This window comes from Somniosus microcephalus, chromosome 20 (assembly GCF_052327205.1).
Source record: "Somniosus microcephalus isolate GS21.2 chromosome 20, FLI_Smic_1.0, whole genome shotgun sequence".
Classification (NCBI taxonomy): domain Eukaryota; kingdom Metazoa; phylum Chordata; class Chondrichthyes; order Squaliformes; family Somniosidae; genus Somniosus; species Somniosus microcephalus.
The window spans coordinates 54,794,204-54,809,858 of NC_141006.1; the positions used below are offsets into that span (position 1 = coordinate 54,794,204).

General features: G+C 42.0%; 1 protein-coding gene across 2 annotated transcripts in view; it reads left to right on the forward strand.

The window, feature by feature from the left end:
* Nucleotides 1–15,655, forward strand: part of LOC147103279 (ribosomal protein S6 kinase alpha-1-like) — a 272,311-nt gene that overhangs the window by 23,467 nt on the left and 233,189 nt on the right. For both annotated transcript variants that reach the window (XM_085962741.1, XM_085962742.1), the window contains exon 2: nucleotides 2,911–2,955. In XM_085962741.1, coding sequence (XP_085818867.1) covers nucleotides 2,911–2,955 — 45 coding nt within the window. The remainder of the gene's footprint in view (nucleotides 1–2,910; nucleotides 2,956–15,655) is intronic.

The window sequence follows — 15,655 nt, forward strand, 5'->3', positions numbered from 1 at the left end:
AGTAACTTGATTGCAATTATTGACCACTTAGTGAGAATTTGACATCTATCTTTTCTTTGTTCAGCCAATCATGTTGGGATATGCCCCATACATTAAGGCAGTCACAAAGCTTTTAATTTCTTTATTGTACCATTTTTAGGTCAGTTATTTCCAAAATGCAAAATAGAATCTGTGGGCTATGCAGCTTTAAGTCTAGGGACCTCTAGCCATGGAGGTTGGTCATGGTTTAGACCCTTCAGTTTCTTTTCCATGCTTTTCTTTGTTCTGGACTACTAGGTCATGCACCCAGACCAAGAAAAAGTGCATATGATCAGTTATCATGCATGCACCAGTGCAGCTCTGAATGATCATAGAGAGGTGTGAGGCTAGAAGTCTATTTTCTCGACCTTCCTCTTTCTCTGTGTGGAACTATTCCACAGCAGCACAGATGAGATCAGAAACTCGGAGAGATCAGACTTGTAGCTAGCTACTATCTGCACAGTTTTTTATGTTGGCATTTGTTTAGTTCAGATTATGAAAGACTGGTTCTCTTGGCGGTAGAATTATAAGGCAAGAAAACTTGCCTTAAAATGAAATGGACACTTCTAGCTGGCTGAAATTTGGTAATACCCCCTACAATGGAGGTCTCTTTAAGCTGCCTTAAATTATGATTTCCCTTTCATTCTGTAAATATTTAGTATAATGTCTTGCACTTCCCACACAGCTTAATCTACTAGCTTGTGCAATATTGAACCTCCTGCAGCATGCAGTGTTAATTTATTATGACGAGATTCATGCAAAGGATTTCACTACTAAAGTAGCAGTACAATATTTGAGTGCTTTAATATCTATTTAACATGTTGTAATGGGCTTGAACATTACTTCTAGGGTCTTTGTAATATGATTTGATGTGTCACTTAAAAACATTGAATGTGCCCACATGAGGAGTTTGCCCGTGGTTTTGACGGCAGGCGCTGAGGGGAGGTAGTGCTGTTCCCCACATAGAAAGTGAAGAGGAAGTTTCTCAAAGAAAATACTGTAGATGCTGGAAACTGAAATAAAAACAGAAAATACTGGAGAAACTCAGCAGGTCAGGCAGCATCTGTGAAGAGAGAAACAGAGTTAACGTTTCAGGTCGATGACCTTTCGTCAGAACTGGAAAAAAGCAGGAAATGGAACAGGTTTTTAAGCAAATATAGAGCCTCTACACTTGCTTAAAAATCTGTTCCATTTCCTGCTTTTTTCCAGTTCTGACGAAAGGTCATCGACCTGAAACGTTAACTCTGTTTCTCTCTTCACAAATGCTGCCTGACCTGCTGAGTTTCTCCAGCATTTTCTTTTTTTATTTTAGGAAGTTTCTCAAGTTGTACTTGCCTGAAACTGCCTGGCTCAAACAGCATTTTCAAAGACTTAAGATTAGGTCATCTGCATTTCTCCCTCAGTGTCCTGTGTAGAGGAAACAAAAATCTGGGTGCAAAATTATAAACCGTATAGTGTGTTGAGTGTCCTGGACTGGGGCCCACTTGTTTGTTAAAACCTGATCAAAATTGAATCCAGTGTCTTGATGACTAAAACTGCAAGTTTAAAATGTTAACACTGTTGTGCTTTTATGTATAGTACCTATAAAGAGGTTTTGAAGAGGCTTTTGAAGGGAGGGGAGAGAGGTAGCCTGGGGGGATTTAGGGAAAGTATTCCAAAGTGTGGGGCCAAAACAGTTGTAGACTTTGTTGCTGGAGTGGGAGAGGGAGGGATGCAAAGGAGGCAACATCAGAAGAGAAGAGGATGCATGCAGGAACATGGGGCTGAATTTGATTAGAGGTTGGAAAGGGCAAGACCATTAAGCGATTTATAGATGAGGACAATTTTAAAATCGATGTTCAGGAGGGTAGGGAGCCAATAAAGGTTGGTGAGAACAAGAATGATAAAGCAGAATAAAATGCATGTAGCAGAGTTTTGTTTGAGTTGCAATTTATGCAGGGTAGAACTTGAGAGCACATGGAAGGAATTGGAGTAATCTGAATGGGACAAAGGTGTGGATAAATATTTCAGCAGTGGTGGAGGTGAGATGGGGGTCAGAGACAGACAATATTGTAGAGATGGAAATTGAGGGTTTTGGTGGTGGCTGTGATGTATGTTTTGAAACTCATCTAAACAGAACATTGGACTCAGTTTGAGGAAGCTGCCAGGGAAAGGGAGGAAATCCAGTGCTAAGATGAAGAGTTTTTGATGGGAACTAAACAGGATGGTTCAGTCTTGCTGATTGTTGAGTTGAAGGAAGTACCTCATCCAGGACTTGATATCCGCTAAGCAGTCAGACATCACATTAGTGGTAGCGCAGTGGAATGGTAGCAGAGAGCTAAAGCTGGGCCTCACCAGCATATTTGTGCAAGTTGACCCCATGTAAGAAAATGTCTCTCAAAATCAATGTTTGCAGCATTGTGGAATTGAAATGGAGGTGTCCCCGCCCCACCACCACCCCAGCCAGATCATATTCCCCTGTTACTGCGCTGTACAGACATTTTCCACAGGTTCATTACTGCAGCTGACCTTTTAACACATCCTGCAACAGTGTGAAATCAGAACAAGTTTTCTGTTTAAGTTGATTAATCATTCACTTTGAATGTAATAAATCAGAGTAAAAGAGACCAATGATAATTAAAGTGGGACATTTAAAAAAATGTATTTTTCAAATAATCAATGTGTACTGGAAGTCCCATGATGGCTGGCTGGCTGCACCTCAGGTTCTGTACATTGAAGTGCCCGTGCTCCATTTTGAATGGAAAACTTAATAGAAAATGTTCTGCTTCAGAATGTTGCAACTGTGCAGCTTGTCGGAACAGATTTTTTGCAATGCTTGCTCTTTGTTTGACGGTGCGATGTTGGTACAGTATATTTAGCTGGCAATTTATTTTCTCACTTTTTATTTTACAGAATGGACATGGAGCTTCAGAGGAAACGACAGATCCTCCAATGCAGGTACTAATGAGCGGATAGCTGTAAGTGGGAGTTTAGATAGAGAAAGTGGAGCAGAATTGCAACCACGGTGGCATAGTGGTTAGCACTGTTGCCTCACAGCGCCAGGGACCCGGGTTCGAATCCGGCCTCGGGTGACTGTCTGTGTGGAGTTTGCACATTCTCCCCGTGTTTGCGTGGGTTTCCTCCGGGTGCTCCGGTTTCCTCCCACAGTCCAAAGATGTGCAGGTTAGGTTGATTGGCTATGATAAATTGACCCTTAGTGTTAGGGGGATTAAATATGTGGGGATATGGTGGGATATGTGTTGGTGTAGGGGTTACGGGGATCGGGTGGGATATGTGTCGGTGCAGGCTCGATGGGCCGAAATGGCCTCTATCTGCACTGTGTGGGTTTCTGTGATTTCTGTGACAGTATATGTCTGAAGTGCTGGAAAGTTTCAGTAGCTAGAATTAGATTTATATATGATTACTAATGGAATTTGATGTGAGCAGCACTTCATAACTACCTCTCTTCCCAGTCAAAAAATCATTACATTGTTATTGCTGCTGTTTGCCTGTTTAATAGAATGAGTATCCTTCCATGTGCTGTATGTCTGTTATGTTAAAGCACCATAATCCTGTAAAAAGGAATGTGTGAAGGAAAAGTATTTTATGTATGGTGAGCACTGATTGTTAGGGCAAGGCCTTTGTACGTTGGTATGTGTAAAAGATTTGTATATTGAATGTGTGTTCATGTCTGTATAGGATTCGGTAAAACCCTGAATGGTTTTCCTTCAACATTGTACTAAATGTAGGTTATTTTTTTGGCTATCCTACCAGAGCGAAACTAATTTTTTTTTTTACATTGTGACTCAACCGAAACCCATCCATTGATTCCTTGCTTTCGTTGGTTTACACAGGCTATGGTGTGGGTCTGGCATTCAAATTTTAAAATGCTGAATATGATGAAACATTTCAGTTGCAATTGTTGACTTTGGTACACATTTGTAATCTGTTATAAAACTCTGGTTTGATGCAGCTGTACTTTCTTTTGTATTTGTACACTTGTTTTGGAGTGTTTCAATAATTTTTTTACTAAATAAAGGTTCCATTAAATCTGCCCAATCTAATTTTTGTGATCTGTTTTAAACTGAGACTGTACTATAAATAATAAACTGATATCAGTTGGGTAAATCCCAAAAAGGTGTGCGGAGTAATGGCGGTCTGAGCAGTCGTTTCCTACTGAGTTGTGTGTTAGAGATGATCAGGATTTCTGTTAGCCAAGTATCTGTGAGTAGCGGGTGCACAAGAGTGTGTTAGTCATCATATGGTTTATCATTTCTTCAGAGAAAAAATGTTGTTGAGATGACTGTTAGAATTTCATCACAGTAGTTCATGCTGCAACAAATATCATGTTTGCTGTAACTGGTGACAAATATGGTGATGCTGAAACGGTTTTTGAGGCTGATTGTGCTTGACCATACTCCAAAAACTGCTCGTGGCAATAATGCTCTTTTACTTAAAACTGCCAAGGTGTGGTCTAAGCTATTGCCTTGATGATGTGCTCATGCACAGAGGAGCTTTGTGAATATTATGCCTCGCATGTATGAATAGGGTTCTGATTTTCTCCCCATTGGTCTCCTACTGCTCCCAATGCTCTTTTTAATATTTCATTATCTGAACAGCGTCTGGTGTCCACCCACCCCCCCCCCCCCCCCCCAACTTCACTTCTGCTGAAGATGTTGGCTTATGCTGGAGTATAATTCCATGGGCACTAGTACATTTCTGTTACCTATTCCAAATAAGCATTCTCCATATGAGCCTGAATAGAGTGGTGACAGGCTATTCAATTGTGGATGGTACCACACCTGAACGCCATCCTGTCCTCAATAGGCCCCTCTCTCTCATGGAAAAATACATTTGTGTATATATACACATGCACACTTTCCAGCAGGGTAGCAATCATGAGTGGGAACACAGATCTTTTTTGTTCTTGCCCTTTCTCTCCCCTCCTCCCACCAGGGTTATTCAGACCAGTTATGGCTCCAGCGGAGAGCAGCTAAATCACCAAAGACCGGGACCATACTTGCCTAATGCTCTATCGGTGGAGCTGTACCAGATGTTTGACTTTGAGTGAATTTACAAATGAGAACTTGGGACGAGTGAAGATGTTATTTCACTTGTGAAACTTTTACACATCCAAAGCTGTGTGTGGACTTGAGCATGACTCGCACTGTAGCTACTAGTTTGTTTTAATTTTCTCATGCCTAGAATTGAGGTTGGGATGGCAAGAATCACTTCATGGTCAACAGCCTCTTTGTGCAGTGATAAAACATTTTATACCCAGAACTGTGTGCACTAAATATTATGTAATTAGTGAAATGGTGGTTCTGTTCTGTTCAGTTACAGTACATAAGAACCTGTGCGTAAATAAACATGTTAGTTATGGTCTAATGTCGACTATATTTGTATTACCGACAATTGAGAACTTTAATAGTGCCTGGATTGTCCATTATCACTAATGCAACAGCATTAATATTGAAGGACATTTCTGGGTAATTTAAACTAGAGATCCTGGTGCCAGCAGATTATCTTATTGATGTCCATATGTGGGATTGCTGTCTTTTTCAATTGTTATTTAGTATTGTTGCTGTGCTCTTTTGTTTGTTACCAATATGGTCTCGGCAAGGAACTTTAATGTGGTTTTCAGAAATTATTACACAAATATAGTTCTCCCAGCAATTCAGATCATTAACTGCAATATAGAAACATAGAAGATAGGAGCAGGAGTATGCCATTCGGCCCCTCGAGCCTGCTCCACCATTCAATGCGATCATGGCTGATCATCCAAATTCAGTACCCGGTCCCTGCCTTCTCCCCATACCCCTTGATCCCTTTAGCCTTAAGAAATATATCCAACTCCTTTTTGAATATATTTAATGTATTGGCCTCTACTGCCTTCTGTGGTAGAGAATTCCACAGGTTCACCACTCTCTGGGTGAAGAAATTCCTCCTCCATTTCTGTCCTAAATGGCCTGCCCTTCTGTGTCCCCTGGTTCTGGACTCCCTGACCATCGGGAACATCCTTCCTGCATCTAGTCTGTCCAGTCCTGTCAGAATTTTATAAGTTTCAATGAGATCACCTCTCATACTTCTAAACTCCAGTGAGTTCATATATATTCAAATCCGTTTAAAGACAATATGTGGGTACCCCTTTTTACTGCCATGTCTAAACTTATTTAAAAAGAAAATCAATGGATCAATAATCTATGGTTCAACAACTTTGTTCCCCAGCAGTAAGTTGCACATTAGTCTCAAATGTGCTCTCACTGAAGCTAGGTAGTGGGATGGTGCCATGGCAGTGATGGAACATGGGTTTGATTTCCTCACTGTGATGCTGAAGCTGTGGTATTTTGCTGTGTTAAAGGTGCTGAGTAGAAGTGTCTGTGTGGTAAACCACTGTTATCGTTCACAACCGTTCACTATTGTTACACTGTTGTTATCACTGTTTACACTGTTGTTATCACTACACAAGGTTACCTCTTGCCACGCACGCTGTTATACCTGGGCTGACCTCAGCTGGCTCCGCCTGCTTGCCCAGGTATAAAGGTGATTGCTTGGCCAGTATTCTTCCTTGCTGGAACCGATCACCCACGAGGGTGGGCTTTGTTATTTAGCCAATAAAAACCTATAGTTACTATCTTAACTCGTCGCTTTTCATGGAATGAATTGATAGGTATATCAGTCAGTAGGGGAGCATTTTGGTGACAGTGACCATAATTTGGTGAGATTTAAGGTAGTCATGGAAAAGGACAAAGATGGACCGGAAATAAAGGTTCTAAATTGGGGGAAGGCTGATTTTAATATGATAAGGCAGGATCTGGCCAAAGTGGACTGGGATCAGCTACTTGTAGGAAAATCCACATCAGAGCAGTGGGAGTCATTCTGAAAGGAAATAGAGAGAGTACAACGCCAACATGTTCCCGTAAAGGTCATGGGTGGGACCAACAAGCCCAGGGAACCCTGGATGTCAAGGGATATACAAGAATGGGTTAGGAAAAAAAGGGAGGCTTTTGGCAGATACAAAAGACTAAAAACAGTGGAAGCCCTAGAGGAGTATAGAAAGTGCAGGGGGGTACTTTAAAAAGAAATTAGGAGAGCGAAGAAGGGGCATGAAAAAACACTGGCGGGCAAAATAAAGGAAAATCCCAAGGTGTTTTATAAGTTATATTAAGGGCAAGAGGATAACCAGGGAAAGAGTAGGGACCAAAGTGGCAATCTGTGGTAGAGCCGGAAGATGTGGGTGAGGTTTTAAATGAATATTTTGCATCTGTGTTCACAATGGAGAAGGATGATGTAGACATAGAAATCAGGCAGGAGGATTGTGATATACTTGAACAAATTAGTATTGAGAGGGAGGAGGTACTAGCAGTTTTAGCGGGCTTAAAAGTGGATAAATCCCTAGGCCCAGATGAGATGTATCCCAGGCTGCTGTGTGAGGCAAGGGAGGAGATTGCAGGGGCTCTGACACAAATTTTCAGAACCTCTCTGGCCACAGGGGAGGTGCCAGAGGACTGGAGGACGGCTAAAGTAGTACCATTATTCAAGAAGGGTAGTAGGGATAAACCAGGTAATTACAGGCCAGTGAGCCTAACATCAGTGGTAGGGAAATTATTGGAAAAATTCTGAGGTACAGAATTAGTCTCCACTTGGAGAGGCAAGGATTAATCAAGGATAGTCAGCATGGCTTTGTCAGGGGGAGATCATGTCTAACCAATTGGATTGAATTTTTCGAGGGGTTGACTAGGTGTGTGGATGAGGGTAGTGCAGTTGATGTAGTCTACATGGACTTCAGTAAGGCTTTTGACAAAATCCCACATGGGAGACTGGTCAAGAAGGTAAGAGCCCATGGGATCCAGGGCAATTTGGCACATTGGATCCAAAATTGGCTTAGTGGCAGGAGGCAGAGGGTGATGGTCGAAGGTTGTTTTTGTGACTGGAAGCCTGTGTCCAGTGGTATACCACACGGATCGGTGCTGGGTCCTTTGCTGTTTGTAGCGTACATTAATGATTTAGATATGAATGTAGGAGGTACGATCAGTAAGTTCGCAGATGACATGAAAATTGGTGGAGTGGTAAATAGCGAGGAAGGAAGCCTCAGGCTACAGGATGATATAGATGGGTTGGTTAGATGGGCAGAACAGTGGCAAATGGAATTTAACCCTGAAAAGTGTGAGGTGATGCATTTTGGGAGGACTAACGAGGCAAAGGAATACACAATGCATGGTAGAACCCTAGGAAGGACAGAGGATCAGAGGGACCTTGGTGTGCATGTACATAGGTCCCTGAAGGCAGCAGGACAGGTAGATAAGGTGGTTAAAAAGGCATATGGGATACTTGCCTTCATTAGCCGAGGCATAGAATATAAGAGCAGGGAGGTTATGATGGAGCTGTACAAAACGCTAGTTAGGCCACAGCTGGAATACTGTGTGCAGTTCTGGTCACCACACTATAGGAAAGATGCGATTGCATTGGAGAGGGTGCAGAGGAGATTCACCAGGATGTTACCTGGGCTGGAGCGCTTCAGCTGTGAAGAGAGACTGGACAGGCTGGGGTTGTTTTCCTTGGAGCAGAGAAGGCTGAAGGGGGACCTGATTGAGGTGTACAAAATTATGTGGGGCATAGATAGGGTAGATAGAAAGGAACTTTTCCCCTTGGTAGAGGGGTCAATAACCGGGGGCATAGTTTCAAGGTAAGGGGCAGGAGGTTTAGAGGAGATTTGAGGAAAAACTTTTTCACTCAGAGGGTGGTTGGAATCTGGAACTCACTGCCTGAAAGGGTGGTAGAGGCAGGAACCCTCAACATTCAAGAAGCATTTAGATGAGTACTTGAAACACCATAGCATACAAGGCTACGCACCAAGTGCTGGAAAATGGGATTAGAATAGATAGGGCTTGATGGCCGGCATGGACACGATGGGCCGAAGGGCCTCTTTCTGTGCTGTATAACTCTGACTATACATGTTTGCTGTAGTAGTAGTAGTAATATCAAATACATAGTGGAGCACGGGAATCACTGAAGCCTAACGTAATAATAAGAAAAAACAAATGACATTAAATTGAATGCTAAGTTTTGAGCTTCCACCCTAATGTTTTAAGTAAAGATATTTTTAATACCACAGTCAGTTAATCTTGTCCTGTTTTAAAATGTAATGTGATTTATTTTCCTCCCTCCCACTGGAAAAAAACTTGCAAGTGATGCGCTTTAAAGTGACAGGATTTCAGAAATGATCATTGCATTCAAGTGACTCCAAAAGAAAAGCAATGTACCTCCGCAACATCGTCCGACTCCGCCTTTGTTACCTCCACATTCGACTTTTCCAGTGCTCTCCTGGCCGGCCGGCCTCCCATCTTCCACCCTCAATCAATAGGTACACATTGTAGTTGCTGCAAAAATCCTTGTAATGAGTGGAGTAAAATGTAAAGTGGTGAGTCAGCCATTTATAGTCATTTATCGCTACAATAAAGGTGTGCGTAATGTTGCCTTAACAATATGGAAAGATGGTTGTGTTTATAGAAATCGTGTTAAATGCGTAAAGAACCTAGGTAAATGGGTGAGAAAATCACAGAGACTGACTGGAAGCTGCTATATTTTTATATACTTCAATTGGATAGCATTGTGCTCTTGTGATTTATGGAACTAAATTCCTTTATTCTTTAATACCTTCAAACATGGAGGGAGGAGGCTGAAACTTGGCCAATGGCGCATATCAAATTTTTATAGTCGATATTTTTTTTAAAGGGTTATTTAAAAAAAAAGTTAATTATTTCAGCTAGTGGTTATCCCCTTCTAGAATGGAAGTAGAGTCTGGAGACTTTATCTGTCCCATGTAACAGATCAGCTGGACTGGCTGGCTGCACCTAGTCTATAATGCAGGAGTCATCTTTTCAAAGTGGAGATGGAAATCTGTGATTGTACTGCACAGCGTAATGGCCAGTTATGGAATAGTTACCAATGTATATGTGGTCATGAGTTAGTTTTGGGTCACGTTTGCAAGTGGTACAATGGCAGGAGGGTATACAAACCAAACTGCCAACAGTTCCTTTGGTTATCAGTGCATCGTCGTGCAAGCTAACTATTTTGGACAATGTAGATGTGTGAATTCTGCATTCTTTGTCCCATTTATTTCTAGCTGGTTGAAAAATCTGTATTTGACATCTATTAGAGTTTTTTAAGATTGTAACTAGCAGGGTAGATAAGGGGGAACCTGTGGCTATAGTGTATTTGGATTTTCAAAAAGCATTCAATAAGGTGCCACACGAGGTTATTACACAAATTTAGGGCTCATGGGATTGGGGGTAATATATTAGCACGGATTGAGGATTGGTTAACAGACAGAAAACGGAGCAGGACTGAATGGGTAATTTTCGTATTAGCAGGCTGTAACTAGTGGGTGGAACTGCAAGGATCAGTGCTTGGGCCTCTGCTGTTTACAATCGATATCAATGAATTAGATAAGGGGACCGAGTGTAATGTATCCAAGTTTGCTGCTGACACAAAGCTAGGTGGGAAAGTAAGTTGTGAGGAGGACACAAAGAAGCTGCAAGGGGATATAAACAGGTTAAATGAGTGGGCAAGAAGGAGGCCAATGGAATATAATGTGGAGAAATGTGAAGTTATCCACTTTGGTAGGAAGAATAGAAAAGCAGAATATTTTGTAAAAGGTGAAAGACTGGGAAATGTTGGCATTCAGAGGGACCTGGGTGTCCTTGTACATGAACCACAGAAAGTTAACATGCAGGTACAGCAAGCAATTAGAAAAGCTTATGGTATGTTAGCTTTTATTATAAAAGGATTGGAGTACAAGATTAAATAAGTCTTGCTGCAATTATATAGGGCCTTCATGGGACCACACCTGGAGTACTGTGTGCAACTTTGGTTTCCTTACCTAAAGAAGGATATACTTGCCTTAGAGGGAGTGCAATGAAGGTTCACTAGACTGATTCCTGGGATTGGGGGAGGGGGGGTGGGGATTGTCCTATGAGGAGAGATTGGGTCGACTAGGCCTATATTCCCTAGAGTTTAGAAGAATCAGAGGTGATCTCATCAAAACATAAAATTCTTAAGGGGCTTGAAGATAGAAGCTGGGAGGATGTTTCCCCTGCCTGGGGAGTCTAGACCTATGGGTCACAATCTCAGAATAAAGGGTTGGCCATTTTAAACTGAGATGAGGGGAAAGCTTTTCACTCAAAAGGATTATGAATTTTTGGAAATCTCTATCCTGGAGAGCTGTGGATGCTCAGTCGTTGAGTATATTCAGGACAGAGATCGATAGATTTTAGGATATTAAGGGAATATGGGAATAGTGCGGGAAGGTGGAATTGAGGTAGAAGATCAGCTATGATCTTATTGAATGGCGGTGCGGGCTCGAAGAGCCGAATGGCCTACCCCTGCTCCTAATTCTTAGGTTCTTATGAAATAACTGTACAATTAGAAGGACAGTGAGCATAGAATCTCAAAGAAAAATATAGTTCTTGTATTTTGCGTGCTCTGGTGTTGCAGCACATGGCTATATTTTGCAGCTTTAGGAAGATAGGGTGTATTTCATCCAACTATCCAATCTAACCTCGGATGTTAACATAGTTTCTGCCTCAACCACTAATCCTGGAAGCGAGGCAGGTATTGGGATCCAGGAGCTAGTGGTGGAGGAGCCTCAGCCCATGGCCTTGTCCAACAGGTACGAGATTCTTGCTTCCTGTGTGGACGAGGCCAGGGACTGCAGGGAGGATGAGCAAACTGACCACAGCACTGTGGTACAGGGAGCCATTCAAGTGGGGGGAGTAAAAAGAAATGTAGTGATTGGGGACAGTATAGTGAGGGGGATAGATACTGTTCTCTGCAGCCGAGAGCGTGAGTCCCGAAGGCTGTGTTGCCTGCCCGGTGACAGGGTTAAGGACATCTCCTCTGGGCTGGAGAGAAACTTGGAGTGGGAGGGGGAAGATCCAGTTGTCATGGTCCACGTAGGTACCAATGACATAGGTAGGACAAAGAAAGAGGTTCTGCCGAGAGAGTATGAGCAGCTAGGGGCTAAATTAAAAAGCAGAACCACAAAGGTAATGATCTCTGGATTACTACCTGAGCCACGAGCGAATCTGCATAGGGTAAATACGATCAGAGAAATGAACGAGTGGCTCAAAGACTGGTGTGGGAGAAATGGGTTTTGATTTGTGGGGCACTGGCACCGGTACTGGGATAAGAGGGAGCTGTTCCGTTTGTACAGGCTTCACTTGAACCATGCTGGGGCTAGAGTCCTGGCAAATTGAATAACTAGGGCTGTCGAGAGGGCGTTAAACTAAATAGTTGGGGGGGGGGGGGAGGGAGGACCCAGGTGAGCGGGAAAATAAAAAGTCAATGAGAAAGCAATAGAGCAGGCTAGAGATGGCGGAAATAATAACCAGAGTGTGACCGGAAGGGACAGAATGTTTAAAAATAAGATTGTAACAGAAAAAAAGGCCAAAACAAGGAAAAATGGTAAAAAGACAAAGTTAAATGCTCTATATCTGAATGCACGCAGTATTCGTAACAAGATAAATGATTTGACGGCACAAATAGATACAAATGGGTATGATCTGATCGCCATTACAGAGACGTGGTTGCAAGGTGACCAGGGCTGGGAACTGAATATTCCAGGGTATATGATAATTCGGAAGGATAGAAAGAAAGGAAAGGGAGGTAAGGTGGCTTTGTTGGTAAAAGATGGGATCAGTGCAGTGGTGAGAAGTGATATTGGCTCATAAGATCAAGATGTAGAATTGGTTTTGGGTGGAGATAAAAAATAATAAGGGGAAAAAGTCTCTGGTGGGCGTAGTCTACAGGCCCCCGAACAGTAGCAATGCTGTTGGACAGAGTATAAATCAACAAATAATGGAGGCCTGTAAAAAAGGTACGGTAATAATCATGGGTGATTTTAATCTCCATATTGATTGGACAAATCAAATTGGCCATGGTAGCCTGGAGGAGGAGTTCATAGAGTGCATCCGGGATGTTTTCCTAGAACAGTATGTAATGGAACCAACCAGGGAGCAGGCTATCTTGGATCTGGTACTATGTAATGAGAGAGAATTAATAAATGATCTCATAGTAAAGGATCCTCTAGGAAAGAGTGATCATAGCATGGTTGAATTTCAAATTCAGTTGGAGAGTGAGCAAGTTGTGTCCCAAACCAGTGTCCTGATCTTAAACAAAGGCAATTATAATGGCATGACGGCAGAACTGGCTAAAGTGGACTGGAAAAACAAATTAAAGGGTAAGAAAGTTGAAATGCAGTGGTGGACATTTAAGGAGATATTTCATAACTCTCAACAAAAATATATTCCAGTGAGAAAGAAAGATTTTAAGAGAAGGGAGCACCATCCGTGGCTAACTAAGGAAGTAAAGGATGGTATCAAATTGAAACGAATGCATACAATGTTGCCAAGATTGGTGGGAGACCAGAGGATTGGGAAATTTTTAAAAACCAGCAAAGGATGACTAAAAACATAATAGAGAGATGAATTATGAGAGTAAGCTGGCAAGAAACATTAAAACAGATAGTAAGAGCCTCTACAGGTATATAAAAAGGAAGAGGGTAGCTAAAGTAAACGTTGGTCCCTTAGAGGATGAGTCTGGGGAATTAATAACAGGGAATGGGGAAATGACAGACTCTGAACAAATATTTTGCATCTGTCTTCACTGTAGAAGACACTAACAACATCCCAATAATGGATAATCAAGGGGCCACAGGGAGTGGGGAACTAAAGACAAGCACTATCAGTATAAAGTGGGAAAGTGCAAGGTTATCCACTTCGGCAGGAAAAAATAAAAAAGCAAACTATTATTTAAATGGAAAGAGATTACAAAATGCTACAGTTCAGAGGGACCTGGGGGTCCTTGTGCATGAAACATACAAAGTTAGCATGCAGGTACAGCAAGTAATCAAAAAGGCAAATGGAATGTTGGCCTTTATTTCAAGGGGGTTGGAGTATAAAAACAGGGAAGTCCTGCTACAACTGTATAAGGTATTGGTGAGACCACACCTTGAGTACTGCATACAGTTTTGGTCTCCTTTTTTAAGGAAGGATATACTTGCATTGGAGGCAGTTCAGAGATGATTCACTAGGTTAATCTATGATTAATAGATGGGGGGTTTGACTTATGAGGAAAGGTTGAGCAGGCTGGGCCTATACTCATTGGAATTTAGAAGAATGAGAGGTGATCTTATCGAAACATAGAAGATACTGAGGGGGCTCGACAGGGTAGATGCAGAGAGGATGTTTCCCCTCATGGGGCAATCTAGAACTCGGGGGCACAATCTCAGAATAAAGGGTCGCCCTTTTAGAACTGAGATGAGGAGGAACAACTTCTCTTAGACGGTCGTAAATTTGTGGAATTCTCTGCCCCAGAGAGCTGTGGAGGCTGGGTCATTAAATGCATTTAAAGTGGAGATAGACAATTTTTTGCAAGATAAGGGAGTGAAGGGCTATGGGGAGCAGGCTGGGAAGTGGCTTTGAGCCCTAGATCAGCCATGATCTTATTGAATGGCGGAGCAGGCTTGAGGAGCCAAGTGGCCTATTCCTGCTCCTATTTCTTAAGTTCTTATAACCTCTGAACTCTCTGGAAAGAAATTCCTCCTTCCCTCTATTCTAAATCTCTTACATGTAATCATGTACCTATGGCCTCTCATTCTGGACCTTAGCAACTGGACACAGTCTGCTTCTATCTACCCTGTTCCATTCTTGCATAATTTTAAACACTTCTATAATGTGGAGATCATGTTTTAGCAAATGCAGCAACAGAAGTGAAAACAAATTTTATTTAGAACCTTTTATCTTTTGGAAATGTTCCAAAGCAGTCAAAAAAATGAATTGTTTTGAAAGGCAGTGGTTAATTTTATGTAGATTAATGTGGCAGCTATTTTTCATGCAGCAATGAGCTGAATTACCAGTTAATCTACTTTTGGTGATATTAATCGAGAGAGTAATGTTGGCGAGGACCTCGGAAGAACTGGCTGAATGCAGGAACGGGGAATAGGAGGATTTTCCCATGGTGCCGCTTCCTTCTCCTACCTGATGCAAACATTTATATTTATGTTGTCGCCTGTGTTACTTCTATTTAATTTTTTCTCCTTCACTTTTCCTTCTTGATCCTTCAGCCGGAGAGGCTCTTCACCTTTTGGACCCTGCGAAGACCCTCATTGGGAAGCTCGTCTCTTTTGTTAATAAAATAAATCGCCCCCTTTTTTAGTAACTGTAAATCCTCGTAGCCAAGGAAACTGATTTTGAGCTCACCTTTACCACCAGTTACCACTTCTGGTGCTCTTTTAGGTGGAATCGCATCAGAGATTTTACTGCAAGTTTGTTACTACATGTTTGCAAGTGCCAACAGCAGATAATCGCTATGTAACAACAACATTACAGGCTTTTATTCTCAATTGGGCTTCTGAAATCTTTATCCCCAGTGTGTTGTTGTCCATACATGTTACCTTAAAGGCTTTAGAATTTCACACATTCTGGGAACTTGGAAAAGTCTGAGGCTTCATGTAGGTGTCTCTCACCAAACTGTTGTAACTTGCTTAGCATTTATGAACATTCCAGAATTATGCACTGATGGGATGTTCTGAGCAAATGTTGTGAAACTCTGTTTTACCATTTTGTCCAGATTGTGGCTTAAACCTTATTGGGTTAGA